We start from the raw sequence: 17299 nt of genomic DNA on the forward strand, positions 1-17299 counted from the left end.
GTTTATCTGGGGATTAGATGAGAATGAACAAAGTCTCTCTGAAGGTTTTACCGAACTGAGTCTTTTGTTTCGTCAACCTCAGAGACTCTTTCTTGCTCTTTTTTGTTCCTCTTCAGTGTGGCCTCTCATTGGCTAAAATATTTCATCATCATCAGAACAGTTCAGCAATCTCTAATTTGTAGATGATGTCCTGAGCGATATTATACGTAAATATTCCCATCTTGAAGCTGGTAAGAGATGTGGAGCCTTCCTTTGTGCCTGTGGCACACATCGCAGGAGACTGTCGTGAGTAGAGGAACTGGAGTTTCGGCGTATAAGCTAACAAGTCTTTATAGATTCAATTTGGGTTTACATTTTTGCTCCTGCCTCCTTGGAACATCCTTTGACAGCTTTCAGTGCTTTTGTTGAAATTCAGTTTGTTCTGGAAAGAATAAGTAGTTTGTCCACGGCCATCTTCATTGTTCATTTGAGTCAGTGAATCCTCAGAAAGATGCTCCATCAAAATTGACAGCAGCCAGAGCTTGAGCTACAGACAACAAAAGGAAAGAAAGACGGAGTAAGAACAGCGACCTGGGTACTGAGAAATGTTTACTTTCATGGGAGATGTATGGAATTCTAACTCTGTAGGCCATCTTAAGGAACATGTAGGTGTAGTCCCTGCTAACCTTTGTTACACGACATACGAAGCTAAAGCAGATGGTTGGTACTTGAGTCACAATATAGATTGGGGGATCCCCATATATCTGGAGCCGGTCCTGTCTGCTGCCATGGCCCTGCTGATGTGATTTTGGGCTATACAAAATAAACTCAATTGAATTGAATTGAATATAATGAATATAGGTAAACTTGTTATCTCAAGAGTTCAACTTCATCTCTTTGCCTTCCTTATTGGTAGATTAATTTATGTTGCGCCTTTCTAGTCTTCAGACTACTCTAATTGCTACATGTCATTCATCCATTCAAGTGTGAGGCCAACTTTAAATGTCTTAGTCTTTTGTGGATAGAATACAATTATTGGGAAAATGTTCAAATTAGAACTTGTGTTGAGAATTTTGAGAATGGAGCCACCAGCAGCAAGTTTATGTTCAAGATATTTGCACAATCCCAAGCATGGATTTACATTCTGCTCACTCACTTTGTTTACATTTATTAACATGAGCACTGCAATTTAAACCTATATTGGTCAAACCCAATGTATCATATCATAAGTCCCAGAGTGAAACACAGGGTCGAAACAAGACGGGAGACGGACGGAGACTCACCGTGTATGACTCACGCCTTCATGATGTGGGCGGAGTTGGGGAAGTCAGCAGAGGAAGGGGGGGGGGCCAGGCTGGTCGGGGAGGATGGGGGACTGGGGGCGCACTGGGCTGGAATGGGATGGGAGGATTGAACACAGTACAGTGAGGTAAGTGGGTGAAGAGAAGATGTGTGACATCTCTGGACTGATAATACTATAATATGAAAACAAGTAGTTCATTCTGGTTTTCCTGGATTCCCATGTATCTGCAAATCCAGATTGGGCTCCGCAATGCATTTGTTGAAGAATTAATTAAATGGACATACTATGGTAAGCGTATTGTCTCACTTCCTGTTGCCTGTGTATCTGTTGTCTGATAATATACTTTCCAGCTCCAGCTGAAGTTAATTGTGGGATATTCTTCATTACAACAATCGTTTCCTCTTGGTTTCCTTATTGTCTGTTCTCTCTCGTATCTGCTGGTGGCAGAAATCGTATTGAAGAGCATTTATGCTTTTTTCCTTTACAGTTTCTACGTCACAATAGTTGTGCAGAACAAAATAAGCATTAATGAGAAAAGGAAAGTCCTCTGTTTTGTGTTCATCGTCCTCATCAAAGCCACAAACCTTTAAACTTCATACGTCCGCTACATAGGGATGATAACGCCACTCGCTAATCACTCCAATAACAGCTGCTTCCTTTGTATGTCGGAAGTAGTAGAATTATGAAATGCAGCATTTAACTGCACAACAGCTGCTGGTATAGACAATTAGCTCAGCGATGGCAGCAATCAGTTATCCATGTTATGTTAACTATTGGTTGTAGTGATCGATAATCAAGGCGGTTGTTGTTTGTGTTCTTCTGGAAAAGCGTCATGCGATCGGGGCGTCATGCGATCGGGACGTCATGCGATCGGGACGTCATGCGATCGGTGCGTCATGCGATCGGGGCGTCATGCGATCGGGGCGTCATGCGATCGGGGCGTCATGCGATCGGTGCGTCATGCGATCGGGGCGTCATGCGATCGGGGCGTCATGCGGGAAAAGATGTAATGGTTAATGACTTTTATACAAATTGCTGAGTTGTTCTATAGGTTCGATTTGAAAGCCTTACCTTACAGCTGTAAGGATACAAGTCTAGAAGCTATGAATGTTTTTTTCTGTTAAAAATATCCTGGCTAATATCAATTTTAAGTATACGAGAACCTGTCAAATAGTGGATCTGAAACAACATTTGAAAATCAGCATTAGTTTTCAGATGTGAGTTGAGTGAAGCATGGAGGAATGTTCAGAAAGGTGCATGAGGTGTGAGTCAGTAGTGTAGCTTGTGCCGGCTGTGTGATCACGTGCAGTGAAGAGGGAGAGAGTGAGTAACCTGCAGCCGTGTGCAGAGAGTCCTCACCGGAGAGAAGGCGGCTGCGACGAGAGGCCTCATTAGCCAGAGCACAGGAGATCTCGATGCGCTTCTCCTGCTCCTGCAGCTGCTGCTGGGGACTAACTGGAGCTCCGCCCTCCACCGGGCCGTCCAGGAGAGGAACCATGTTCTGCAAACTGGCAGAGAAAAAGCATGGTCATTACTTATACCCTAAACGTTTTATATAATCTTATTTTGCAAGCAAATGGTTCTCTTGCTGAATTGAGCATAAGGAAAGTGCACAAGCCGTCATGGTTCATCAGCTACTGTAAAAGTAATGGCAGCATAAATAATTGTATTCTATTGGGAGAATACAGGTTATGCTGACTTAGCACCAGAGGTGTCAAAAGTATTCACATTCATTACTCAAGTAGAAGTATAGATACTAGGGTTTAAAAATACTTCTGTAAAAGTTGAAGTATCAACTCAAGCTTTTTACTTAAGTAAAAGTGTAAAAGTACTGGTTTAAAAACTACTTAAAAGTATAAAAGTAAAAGTAATATAAGGGGAATGTTTTTTTTCCATTAAGGACAAACTCTTAAGCCGCGTCTCAGGGGCCTATAGTGCACTACCCCACCTCCCCCAAAACAATCATTTTTATAAAGGCTATAATGTTTTAAAATGTAATGTTTGACTATATTGTTTTAAAATGTTATGTTGAAAAATGTGGGATGCACTAGGCTACCCGTTTCAGCTGCATATATGCCCATTTAAAATGATCACATTTTATTACAATGCAAATACATATATGTGTACTACTGAGCATTAACATGCGTTTCATGGAGCGGAAGACATGATAACTAGTTGCCTATAAGTATTGTAATAGTGCAAAATAGCCGGCGGCGACTCCAACACAAAAACTTAAAGCTGTGGTTCTCAAACCTTTTCTGTAAATAACATAATTGTGTAACTCATCTGTGCTTTTATAAATAACAGAATAAAGAAAATTGCAATCACTTTCAAGTAAATCAGATTGCCCCATCAGACAATGTTTTGTGTAAGTTCTATCTGTGCAAAAGATAACTCATATTTAGTTACTACTAAATAGCTCATTGTGGAAAACAATAAGCTTTTAATTTTTTTTGCCAAACAAAACAGAATGAGTGCAGATATGTGAGCCATCAGGTTGTATCAGTATTAGTGGAGCAGTGAGCTGCTTTCCTCGACACATATGTTATAAACGGGGTTGTAGATTTGATACGGCCTCTCTCAATTCATGCTCAATATTGAGCTTAGATCTGTTTTTTTATTTTGAGAAACGCAACAGCAGGAAAAGACGAGCTCACGGAGCTCACGGCGTCGCGTCAAATCGCGCATGCTTAAGCTAACCTGTTAACGGCGTACCGCAACCATTTACCCGAAAGTACAGGCATTTGTCCATGTATTTATTAATGACTTAGTTTTATATCCGTGTACTTTGTACTTTTGTAATATGTGAAGCCAACAGCTCATTGTTGGTAGAAGACACGAGCACCGTGGCTCGTTTCACCTGGAGCAGGAGAGCTGCTGCGGGTTCAGAGAGCTGCTCTGGGTTCAGAGAGCTGCTCCGGGTTCAGAGAGCTGCTCTGGGTTCAGAGAGCTGCTCTGGGTTCAGAGAGCTGCTCCGGGTTCAGAGAGCTGCTCTGGGTTCAGAGAGCTGCTCCGGGTTCAGTGAGCTGCTCTGTGTTCAGAGAGCTGCTCCGGGTTCAGTGAGCTGCTCCGGGTTCAGAGAGCTGCTCTGTGTTCAGAGAGCTGCTGTTGCATCTTCACCCTGGGAGCATTTAAAACGCAGGTATAGCGGTCTACTTTTCACGCGACATATTTTCCGACGCTCTCTGTCCGCTGGTGTGTGTGTGTGTGTGTGTGTGTGTCCTCAGTGCTCACCTGTGTGTGTGTGTGTGTGTGTGCTCAGTGCTCACCTGTGTGTGTGTGTGCTCAGTGCTCACTTGTGTGTGTGTGTGTGTGTGCTCAGTGCTCACTTGTGTGTGTGTGTGTGTGCTCAGTGCTCACCTGTGTGCGCGCGCACGTATCTGTGGGCAACGGGGCGGAGAGGTTTTTTGTGTGTGTGTTTTTGAACGATGACAAGCCGGAGTGAAAACAAGTGAAAACAAACCAAAATGAAATAGTAACGAGGCTATTTTTAAAATGTAGGGAGTAGAAAGTACAGATATTTGCGTGAAAATGTAAGGAGTAGAAGTAAAAAGTTGTCTGAAAAATACATACTCCAGTAAAGTATAGATACCCAACATTTCTACTTAAGTAAGGTAACGAAGTATTTGTACTTCGTTACTTGACACCTCTGCTAAAATCCCCCTCTGCCCTGACTCCCATATGCAATAATCACCTGTTTCTACCATCAAGCATAGACAAAACCTTTGCACACTGGAAAAATATGGGCCTTGTCTCTTTTAATGACCTTTATGTAGGTGGGACCTTTGGAAACTTCACTGACCTAACCACGAAATTTGGTATTTCTAATTTGGGTCTTTTCAGATATTTTCAGTTGCGCAATTTTGCCAAAACACAATTCACTTCATTCCCTGTTTTGCCTGAAAAAACTTTGTTAGAAGACATCACGTCCTCCCCAGATTCACAAAACAGTATCTCTTCAATCCATGGTCTTCTCTCATCTCAAATTCCTCCTCTTGTAGGGCTGATGAATATTTGGGAAAAGGAACTAGGTCTTACACTAGATGAATTCTAGTGATGTCTTGCTCAGAATTAGCTGAAAAAAAAGCTGCTTCCTGAAACAGATGAACTCTGTGTTAGGTGCTCTCAATCTCCAGCAGATCACACACACACTTTTTTCTCCTGCCCTAAACTACACTCTTTCTGGACATCCTTTTTTGATACCCTTTCTGCAGTCTTTAATATTCGTATGTCTCCATGCCCTTGGATTGCTATATTTGGTGTGTCTCCTGTTGTGGGAAGGTTTACTAGTCGTCAGGCTGATGTTATTGCATTTGCTGCTCTGACAGCCAAGCGTCAGATACTGCTACATTGGAAGAACCCAAAGCCGCCTAGCACATACTCCTGGTATGAAGAGGTAATGTCATTTTTACACCTTGAAAAAATCAAACATGCTGTCAGAGGATCTCTGAAGAAATTTCATAAAACCTGGGACCCTTTACTTTCTTATGTAAATAACCAGCCCTCTGCCAACAGCTACCCCCTCCGCCCCCCCGCCTTTTCATTTATATGCTTGTTGTTTTTGTTTTGTTCATTCTATTATTTTGTAGTTTTGTTTTATTTTACTATGTAGTTTTATTTTCCTCTGTCTGCCATTTCCTTTGAATTTGTGAGTTTTAAAAAAAAAAGCCTGTCATGCCCCGTTAACTACAATCACAGCTTGTATCACTTTTTTGTAAGGTTTGATCAAAAAACATATTAAAAAAAAAAAAAAAAAAACTCTGGGAGCAATCGAGGAGTCATTTTTTGCTCAGACTCTTGACTTTTGATCATATTTATGCAGAAAATGAGTAAAATCATAAAAAGAAATTAAAGGCAAGGAGTTGCAGATTCGTTAGAGATCAAGGACAGTAGGGTCTGTTATTCATATCAAGGTCATATGAGCTGTAGAACACCTAGGGGCCCCTAATTAGCCTTATAAGCCCTAGGGTCCCCTAATTAGGGGACCCTAGGGCTTATAATGCCCAAACATTTTTGTTTAACAAAAAGGCTGTTTATTAAGTATTAATATTTCTTCCGGTGAGAAAGTAACCATTCAGATTATTCATATGTGATCGGTTTATATAAATAAGAGCTATTTGGAAATGTAATCCAATGTTTTTGGAGCTGTTAGAAACTACAGCTACTAGTATGTGACAGTGTTTAAAATTCTACTCACTGCTAAAAGGGTCGACATATGGGGTATTCAAAAATAACAACCGCAAATTAAATGAAGTGCCACAATTTTGGGTATAGCTAGATAGCTAGTCAGCTCGCAACTAGCTATCAGACAACAGACAGTCAGGTTGGTTTAATTATCTGATAAACTAATATTTATAAAGTTCAACTCTCGAGTGGACCTGTGTCTGTCTTCCTGAGGTGAAAGTGTAGTAGCTAAAACATGGTCTGCTTTCTTGAGAGTGAAAATGTAGTAACTAAAACATTGTCTGTCTTCCTGAGGTGAAAATGTAGTAACTAAAACATTGTCTGTCTTCCTGAGGTGAAAGTGTAGTAACTAAAACATTGTCTGTCTTCCTGAGGTGAAAGTGTAGTAACTAAAACATTGTCTGTCTTTCCCCGCATAGTCCGTGTAGACAGTAATGCCTGTATGTAGTGATATTAATATGTTATTGTCGCATTCAATATTAGCGGTTGCTTTTAATTCGTATATTCTGATGTTATATTTATTTTTGTTGTTCATAAGGTGAAAAGTTAGAGCAGTTATCTCAATTAAGATGGCCAAACCAAATGACCAATTATCTAGTGTTCTTCTAAAACTATTGAAATACCGTACTATCACTACAACTGGGTGGTATGTTCATAACATTGACAAACAAGGTATACTTTAGAGGAATATTAGCACAAGGAAGGAAGGAGCAAGAAAGGCTTGCTTTATTGAAGCAATAGGTATGCTTTCATAATGTCTTGAAACAAATGTGAGAAGCATAGAAAAATGACTTAAAAATCGATGTGTCAGTCGAAACTCACTTTGATTTGGCAATGAGGGTCTTGATCCGCTCCAGTTTCCTCTGCTTCTCCTTCTGTTCCTCGGGGCTAAGAGGGGCGTCATCCTCCACATCCAGGTAGCGCTCCGGGATCAGAACCTTGTCGGGAGTCAGCAGCTAGAACAAATCCACACACGAATAAATTCAAATCCACACATAAAGCTGATATGCACACAAATAAACTATATAAAGTAATGAATTTCATAAAAAGAATAAAAAGCAGTGAGATAAGATACATCTAATGTGTGCATACTGTTTGCCCTTTTAAAAGAAGGAAAAGTTAAGTTTTTATGTAGTATATTTATTTAGTCTAATTCTATTAAATGCACATGATTAAATATGTGCATGCCTGTCTCATGTACAGGATTAAACATGACTTGATCTCTCCTCCGGTCAAACAATTTGTTATATAGGTGCAGCAAGAGGGGATTGTATGCTTCCACTCAGGAAAAAGGCTTTCAGTCAGTCTGCATCTTCTGTACAAGCTGCACTAGACTGGAACTCCATTCCAGGCACTATTAGAGATCTACAAAGGCACTATTAGAGATATACAAAGGCACTATTAGAGATATACAAAGGCACTATTAGAGATCTACAAAGGGACTATTAGAGATCTACAAAGAGACTATGAGAGATTGAAAAGGAATCCTCCTCGCCAGGATATTCCTCGAGTGTTCAAGAATTGACAGAACAGGTTATATTACAGTTAAGGTTATTTATTTAGCAATTACACACATACATGAAATGCATACCTACAAGGCCTTGGACTCAGCTCCCCTGATGGTCTGCTCTGCATACAGTCTGCACACAGCCAGCACACCCCAGAACGAGAGTGGGCCTCGTTCTCTAAGAACAATGGATATTTATCCCATTTCTGTGAGACTCCCCCTTATCTGACTTTCATATTTGTCTCAGTCTTAGTAGCGAAAAAGGGAGCTGAGTCCGTCTGTAATTCAGACATCTAGCTGACATCAGCAGCAAAGACAGTCTGTCTGTATCTAATCTGTTCAGCCAAGGTCAAGAGCGACTGAGAACTTGACCAGTTACGATTTCTCAGCTTCGCTCAGCTTTCGAGACACCTTCTTTAGTATAAGTGGGACATGAAACTTTAGTCAAAGTAAAGCAGTACAACATATAAATCATTAAATTCTCTTCAAGATCTACAAAGGGACTATAAGAGATCACCAAAGACATTTGTATGCCTATGTTTTACTTTACTGTGATTTATCGCGACATCAACTCATTCTGCGTCCAACACTCAAGGCACTCTTTAAATTTCTACATTTACATCTATTTTTCTTAAGGAACTTTTTGATAGAGTTGGGCCCAGTATGTTATTGATTATTAATAACTTATTAGCAATAGGAAGTTTTCCATCCCCTCTTTCAACTCAGCAATTTTAGGCCAATTTCTAAACTTCAGTTTGTATAGACATTTTAGAGAGAGGGGTTTCAACCCAACTTTAAGCATCTTATGTGTCTTAACAACGTCTTTGAGAAGTTTCATTCAGGTCTTTGAGCTTTACATAGCACAATAACCGCCCTCCTCAAGATGTCCAATGATCGCCTTTTTGCAGTAGACAGGGGGAAAGATCGTATGAGTTCTTTTAGACCGAAGTGCAGCTTTTGCCACAGTAGACCCACCCATTTTAATCAACCGTCGACACTGCACTTCATTTGGTTTCATTTTTACATCCGAGATAGAACCAGAATCAGCACCATTGGTAAGTACTCCTCCTCTACGTCTCACATTACCTGTTGTGTACCGCAAGGTTCAATTTAAAGCTCCAATGTGATGTCCCACATACATGCTCCCACTTGGACCAAACATCGAACGTCACAGCGTTTCTTTTCATTGCTACGCAGACGGCACACAGATATACCTTCATAAGACCTGAGGACCCAAGAAGCAGAACTGCTTTTTTAGTCTCAGTAATAGCAACTGTTTGATGGCAAAACATGTTCTTCCACTCAATAACTCAAAATCAGAGATCATATTATTCAGTCCCCCAAACCCTCAGGGCTATTTAGGTGCCCCTGGGCCCTTGTTTATTAACATGAAGTCCACTGCCAGAAACTTTTAAAAGTACTATTTAAGCTTCAAACTTTCAATCACAAAAGTTGTCCAGTCCTGCTTCCTTCAAATAAGAACCATCTCCAAAATCAAACCAATCCTCTTACATCCTGACCTGGAAAAAGTAATTCATGCTTTTGTCTATTCTAGCCTTGACTACTGTAACTGCCTCCTCTCTACCGTCAACCAGAAGTCACTCTCTCGCCTACACATTGTTCAGAACGCAGCAGCTCGGCTTCTCACTGGTTTAACAGACGGCATCACATCCTGTTTGGGTCTCTCCCCGAGATATATAGCAGAACTGTTGAAATCAATTAAGCCAGCTCACAGCTTTAGATCCTCAGGCGGGGCCCTTCTGTTGAGGCTCAAACTAAAGGTGACCTGCCTGAGATAAGGCAGTAACGCCTTTTAAATTTCATGTGGTGTCGTATTCTTACTGCTTTGCTGCTTAAATTCATTATTGTTAGTTTATTTGATTTCTTAGTTTGTTCGTATCATATCGATTGGTTTTATTGTTTCATCTATGGTACAGTTTTATCAGGGTTTAGATTGTACCTTAGTTTATTCTGTTTTGTTGGGCCTCACTGTTGCGCTTTCTGTTGTTTTATTGCCTTACTACAGCTTGGTTTTGTCTGTCAAAGTACTTTGTGAACTCGTTTTTTAAAGGTGCCGTATGCACCAGGCTTTCAAGTATGTACAATGGTACCCCATCCACGTTATTATTTGATGTAAAGAGTAAATGTCCGGGGGTGGGATGACGAAGTATAATAACAGAAAAGAACCACTGAAAAGATGAGATGGAGGGAAGTTGGATGTGTGAAACAAACACAGGATGTTTTAGAGACAGCTGTTCCTGTCTTGTCATGTTGTTTGTTGTGTTCACAAACTTAAGTTTCACTTTCACGATACACATTTTAAGTTTAATTTTCCCTTCAGAAATGAACGCAGAAGCGAGTACAGTTTAATGTCTGTTAAAGCAAGTAATATTATGATAATAACATTAAACCACGTTATTGCCTATTTTCCTTTATATTGCACAGGCCTATTACATTATCTGAGAAAAGATTTCAGAAGCATGAACATAATGAGAGAGAGTGAAATCAGTCAGCTGACTGATCTCACCTCTTTGCTGATGTCTAGGTTGTAGGGTTCTGGTTCAACCTTTAGCCGTCTCAGTCGAGCGATTTCTTCCCGAGGTGACTCTTGCCCTTGGCCTCGAACCGCTACCTCCAAGTCTTTAATGTCAATCTCGTGCGCTGTCAGCCGCCTACGAATCTGTACACACACGCACAGACACAAACACAAAGACGGATTCATCATACCCCCAAACTCAACAGAGTTGACATGCACATCAGGACTGGTGAACATTTTTATATTTTAGGGGTCTCGCATTTGGTTTTAAATGTCTCTAGAGCGCCCCGAGAGTTGTTTTTAAATTTGAAAGGTCACACCCTATGACTTATGACTGATTGACTTGAAATTCAACATACATGTTCGGTTCCGTCTGCTCTGCAAAAAAGTAAATCAGTGCATTCGCTCTGTCTCCTTTGATTTTCCGTCATTTAAAATGTTGTAAAAAACATATGTTTGCATTTAAAGTCTATGTCTCACTGGTTTGCATTTGCACTGTAACCATGCTTGTACAGACAACAATCCCCTGTATTACTTTGATACCTTGAGGAACATTTGCAGTTATATGGAGTGTAGATTTTTGCTAAATTAACCATTAATCCCAACAATGTGTGCATATTTTCTGTGTTTTCTAATTAATTAGCAACTCTGTGAGATAAAAGGTGTGCAAGTTTAACACACATATTGTCATTCAGATGACAGGTAATCTTACTAGGAAAAACCCAGTACTCCAGACATATGGATGTTGTTAATGTTTAGAGTGAATTACATGGCTGGTACATAGCCTAGTTTGCACTATTCCTCCACCAGTTTATGCCCTGACATTCCACATGCTCTAACTGGCTATCCAATTATAATACATGAAAGAACTGGTTAGGTTTAACTCTACTGGCACTTTATGTTATCACGTTTCACAAGAATATTCATACCACTTTGTAGTTAGCTGGAGACTGGCCAGCTGACAGGTTTAGACTCCGTCTCTTGTCCCTCACAGAGCTGCTCTGGTTGCGTCGAATTCGCTCATTCTGCTCCTCCACACTCATCTTTGACTTTAGCTCTGCAGGAAACACAGCACTCTTTGGACGCTCCTGTAACAAAATGTGGAATAGAGTTCAGACAAGATTTCAGTCTTAGTTTAGTTGTGACCTTTAGATTGTTGGCATGACGTGTTGAGTACCAAGCTGTTCAAGTCTTTACAGGCTTTCATCTAAAATAGTAGTCAGAGATCCAATTAAAACATTCAAGGTTTAAGCCCCTGCAAAATTATGCGATGCAGCGCTGCTCCACGCATGAAATATCGTCTAACCCGTGTATGCAGCGTCTGATGGTCAAGCAAGTTCCAGGTCGCATCAACCGGCGTCCAGCAAGTATCCTCGACATGCGTGAAGGTACGAGGGCCCGACTAATGCTGCTAGCTGCTTTCATTCTTTCTATATTTTAGATCTAGCATTTGTGTATTAATGTTTAAACTGTATTTCTTTTTTTCGAAGCATAAATTAAGCTCATTGGATTGCCATTCTGTATAAAATGCTTTACAATTTCATAATTTGTTTTGGTCCCTTTTTGAGTAAACAATTATGTTTAGGACTATGCTGTGTCTCCTCCGCGAATCGCCACCTTAACGTGGTAGAGGAGTTTGAGTGGCTCAGTGATCCTGGGAGCTAACATTAAAACAGTCAAAAAGCAAAATAAAAGTAGAAAAAGCAACATAAAAAATAAAAGTTGAATAAAAGTTGCAGTGCAGTTTAAGAAATAAAATGCAGTAGTGAGACGCAGTAATTGAATCTGGTTCAATTAAAGGCAGCAGCAAACAGAAAAGTCTTCAATGTGGACTTAAAGGAGCTGAGGGTCTCAGCAGACCTGCAGCTTTCAGGCACCTTGTTCCAGATGTGTGGAGCAGAAAAGCTGAACGCTGCTTCTCCATGTTTAGTTCTGACTCTTGGAACAGAAAGTAGACCCGTCCCAGACGACCTGAGGGTCAGGATGGTTCATAAGGTAGCAGCAGATCACAAACATACTTAGGCCCTAAACCATTCAGTGCTTTATCAACCAGCAGCAGGATTTTAAAGTCAATTCTTTGTTTGACAGGGAGCCAGTGCAAAGACCTCACAACTGGAGTGATGTGATCCACTTTCCTGGTCTTAGTGAGGACTCCAGCTGCAGCGTTCTGAATCAGCTGCAGCTTTCTGATTGACTTTTTACAGAGGCCTGTGAACACACCGTTACAGTAGTCAAGTCTACTGAAGATAAATGACCTGTGAACACACCGTTACAGTAGTCAAGTCTACTGAAGATAAATGACCTGTGAACACACCGTTACAGTAGTCAAGTCTACTGAAGATAAATGACCTGTGAACACACCGTTACAGTAGTCAAGTCTACTGAAGATAAATGGCCTGTGAACACACCGTTACAGTAGTCTAGTCTACTGAAGATAAATGACCTGTGAACACACCGTTACAGTAGTCAAGTCTACTGAAGATAAATGACCTGTGAACACACCGTTACAGTAGTCTAGTCTCCTGAAGATAAATGACCTGTGAACACACCGTTACAGTAGTCAAGTCTACTGAAGATAAATGCATGGACAAGTTTCTCCAAATCCTGTTGAGACATAAGTCCTCTAACCCTTGATATATTCTTCAGGTGGTAGTAGGCTGATTTTGTAATTGTCTTGATATGGCTGTTCAGGTTGAGGTCTGAATCCATAACTACACCTAGATTTCTGGCTTGGTTTGAGGTTTTTAACATTAGTGATTGAAGCTGAGCGCTGACTTTCAATCGTTCGTCCTTGGGACCAAAAACAATTACTTCTGTTTTATCTTGATTTAATTGAAGAAAATTCTGGCACATCCAGTTATTGATTTCTTCAATGCATTTAGCCAGCCCTTGTATGGGACTATAGTCCCCTGGTGATATAGTTATGTAGAGTTGTGTGTCATCTGCATAATTATGATAACACACTTTGTTGTTTTTCATAATCTGAGCCAGTGGAAGCATGTAGATGTTGAACAGAAGAGGCCCCAGTATTGAACCTTGGGGGACACCACATGTCATCCTAGTCAGCTCTGATGTGTAATTAGCTACCGACACAAAGTATTGTCGGTCCTTCAAGTAGGATTCAAACCAGTTAAGTGCTGCGCCAGAGAGTCCTACCAGACTTCAGTCTGTCTAGTAGTATGTCATGATCAACGGTGACGAATGCAGCACTGAGATCCAATAATACTAAGACTGAGATTCTTCCACTGTCTGTGTTTAAGTGGATGTCGTTGAAAAACCTTAACAAGAGCAGTTTCAGTACTGTGGTGCTGACGAAAGCCGGACTGGAAGACATCGAAACAGTTATTTTCGGCCAAGAAGCCGTTCAGCTGTTGAAAAACCGCTTTTTCCATTATTTTACTTAAGAATGGGAGGTTTGATATTGGTCTATAGTTTTTCAATATTTCGGGGTCTAAACTAGCCTTCTTTAGAAGTGGTTTAAATACTGCAGTTTTTAGGGCTTGTGGGAAGACACCTGAGAGAAGGGATGTGTTTACAATTTGGAAAAGATCAGCTGTCATGCAGTGTGAAATATCTTTGAAAAAGTGTGTTGGTAGAATATCCAATCAGCAGGAGGATGTGTTCAGATGTTGTATAATGTCTTCTAGGCTTCTTTGGTTAATTGAGTGAAATTGTGTCATGATATTTTGTTTTTGGTTATGATGTCAGAGAAGAAGGCCTGTCTTGCATTTCTAAGTTCCAAATTATAATTGTGAAGTCTCTCTTTATAGATACCACAGTGAACCTGGAGATTAGTTTTTCGCCACCTGCGTTCAGCTTTCTGACACTCTCTTTTCTCTATTCTGACCAGCATGGCATTTCTCCAAGGGGATCTTTTCTTACCCGAGACAACCTTCACCTTAGTGGGTGCAATGGGATCAATAACATTTTTAACTTTAGAATTGAAGCCATCCACAAGCTCATTGACTGAGATGCAAGAGAGGCCTGGTGTGGAGCAGAACTTCTGAATAAATAGTTCACTGGTGTTTTCAGTGATGTAACGCTTTGTCACAACCTTGGTTTGGACATTTGTGTGCAGGGAGATTGCGCTCTCAAAGAAAACACAGGAATGATCAGAGAGTGCAACATCCGTCACAGCAACCTTGGAAATGTCCAGACCTTTGGTGATGATTAGGTCTAGAGTGTGCCCCTTATTGTGGGTGGGACCTGTTACATGCTGAGTCAGATCATAGTTATCAAGGACACCACAGAGCTCTATAGACTCTCTGTCCTGGGGATTATCAACATGGATATTAACAACACAATCAAAATCAATACAGATTATAGACAGCAGTTCAGTAAACTCATCAAAGAATGTTGCACAGTATTTAGGTGGTCTGTAAATGTTGAGGAATAAAACTTGCGTGGAATTGAGAGCCACATATTCAAAGGAAGTAAAATGACCAAAAGACATCTGCTTGCATTGAAGAGACTCATTATATAAAATAGCAACTCCACCTCCTTTCTTATGCGCTCTTGTTTCACTCATGAAACTGAAGTTGGGAGGTGTTGCTTCAATAAGAACAGCTGCACTGTTATCTTGGTCTAACCAAGTTTCGGTTAAAAACAAAAAATCAAGTTTGTGCCTAATAATGAAATCATTGATTAAAAATGTTTTTCTTGACTGAGACCTGACATTTAATAAAGCTAAGTTTAATGTGTTTAAAACTATATTTGCCCTATTTCTTTGGACAGGCTGACGAGGAATGAATGTTAAATTGGATAAATTTGCAGATTTACTAATGTTTCTTTGCAGCCTCACCTTTCCTTTCCGGTGAGTCAGGACAGGAATTAAGAAGGCTAACTTCATACAGGGCCCCGACTGTTCCTGGAGATAATCAGTGGTGTCATTAACCTTGTAGTCCGGACCCAAAAGATATCAACCAATGTCTTTATCAGGTAGGGGAGATAGAGGATGGTTGTGGAGATGTTGTGGAGGCGGGGGAGGGGCACGGCGCTTTAACTTCGGTGTTTGCGTCAAAGCATTTAGAACCAGTGACGGAGGTCTAGCTGGAGGGGTTTCAGCACGGGAAGTGGGAGTGCGGAGGGGAGTGAATTTGGTTCAGTGAACTCCATTAGGGGGGAGGATGGGGAGGAGGGAGAGAGTAGAGAGGAGAGGGACCTGGATGAAGTGTGGGGGGTGGAAGTAGGTGCTGGTGAGGGAAGTAAAGACCCGTCCTCTCCGAGAGGGATATCAATCCTTGATGATGAGGGTGGACTCCTCCTCTTGGCTCTCCTTTGGTTTCCTTCCCATGAGGTCTCCACGGCGATGCCGTGTGGTTATCTCTTGTTTAGATTCCTCTTGTCTCCTGTCCTTGGCAGTGGGAACAGACGAGTGACGCAGGAAGAAAAATAAGTTAGAGGTGAAGAGTTTTACCCCCGACTTGTTCAGGCAAACTCCATCTGCCTTAAAAAGATGTATACGCTCCCAGAAAATGTAAAAATTGTCGATAAAATGTACTGTATGGTCAGTACATGCAGTTGACAGCCATCTGTTCAGTTCAAACAGCCTGCTGAATCTTTCCTCTCCTCTCCTGGCTGGTGGAAGAGGGCCACTGATAAACACCTCAGCATTGACAGAGCTGACTGTGTTTAACAAGTCAATAAAGTCTCGCTTCAGAACTTCAGACTCTTGTTTCACAATATCACAGCTTCCCGTATGCACAATGAGGTTTTTCACCGTGGGATGGTCAGCCATGATGTCCAGGATTTTATCTCTCATGTTAGGTACCATATCTTTCGGAAAGCAGAGTATTTTGGTATTCTTGCTGCACATCGTTCGGACATCTTTTACAGCATAGTCTCCAACGATCAGAGTCTCAGGCCCACTCTTTTCCTGCGGCCTTTTATGTTTGGTTCTTACCCTGCTTTGTGAAGATAGCTGCTTATCCAGATCATCAGATTTAGGATCCTGCGACAGTGGAGCAAATCTGTTTTTAAGTTGTAGGCTTGGTTGTTGTGGAGTTTCTTTGCTGGTTTTACTTTTCCCAGCTGTTTTCTGCTGTGTCCAGCTGCGTATCGGGGTTGAGGAGGAATTTTGCCTGCGTGGTAGTGCAGGCCAGCCAGTCGCATCTGAGATCTCAGGGTGCTGGGCTCTGCCTGTTAGTCGTCCTCCCACATCCCGAGGGTGTGAATGCCTCTTCGGCTTTGCAGCGAGAGAGTTCCAGGGAGGACTACCATTTGAGGTTTCGTTAACAGCTACACAGCCCTCCTGTTTCTTATTAGGCCTGGTGGTGCTAGTTAGCTGTGTCTTAGCTTGCATTTGTAAAGGATTTTGAGTCCATGGTAAAGTGGTATCATTCTGACACAGTCCATTTACCTCCACGTTCACTTCTATTCGGTGGATTTTTGTTTCCAAAACTGCAGACTAAGAGCGGTTCAAAAAACCCTGATGAATAGCGGCCCACGGTTTGAAGCTACCTCGCTCAGACAAGGGAAACCGGGGAATCCTCCCGGAGCCAGACCCGGCAGGGGAGCTCGTTGGCGAGCGTCTGGTGGCCGGGCTTTCGCCCATGGGACAGCAGTCACTCTGTGGACCCACCACCCGCAGGGGGAAGCATCGGGGTCGGGTGCTATGTAGACCGGGCGGCGGGCCAGGCAGGAGACCTGGGCGAGCTGATCGCCGGCAGCATAGACTAGCTGTAGGGACGTGGAACGTCACCTCGCTAGCGGGGAAAGAGCCAAAGCTGGTGCAGGAGGTGGAGCGGTACCACCTGTGTTCAGCTTTGCTTTAAGTTAGCTGACAAGTCTC

The 17299-nt window shown here is 41.6% G+C and overlaps 1 protein-coding gene across 1 annotated transcript in view; it reads right to left on the minus strand.

The window, feature by feature from the left end:
* Positions 1–1272: 1272 nt before the first annotated feature.
* The window catches only part of plekha6 (pleckstrin homology domain containing, family A member 6), a gene marked incomplete at both ends in the record, with an annotated part of 73328 nt that continues 57301 nt past the window's right edge, over positions 1273–17299 (minus strand). The window contains 5 exons of the mRNA XM_079218845.1: positions 1273–1370; positions 2642–2790; positions 7289–7422; positions 10501–10653; positions 11439–11597. Coding sequence (XP_079074971.1) covers positions 1273–1370; positions 2642–2790; positions 7289–7422; positions 10501–10653; positions 11439–11597 — 693 coding nt within the window. The remainder of the gene's footprint in view (positions 1371–2641; positions 2791–7288; positions 7423–10500; positions 10654–11438; positions 11598–17299) is intronic.

Source organism: Taurulus bubalis (genome assembly GCF_910589615.1).
Source record: "Taurulus bubalis genome assembly, chromosome: 5".
Lineage (NCBI taxonomy): Eukaryota > Metazoa > Chordata > Actinopteri > Perciformes > Cottidae > Taurulus > Taurulus bubalis.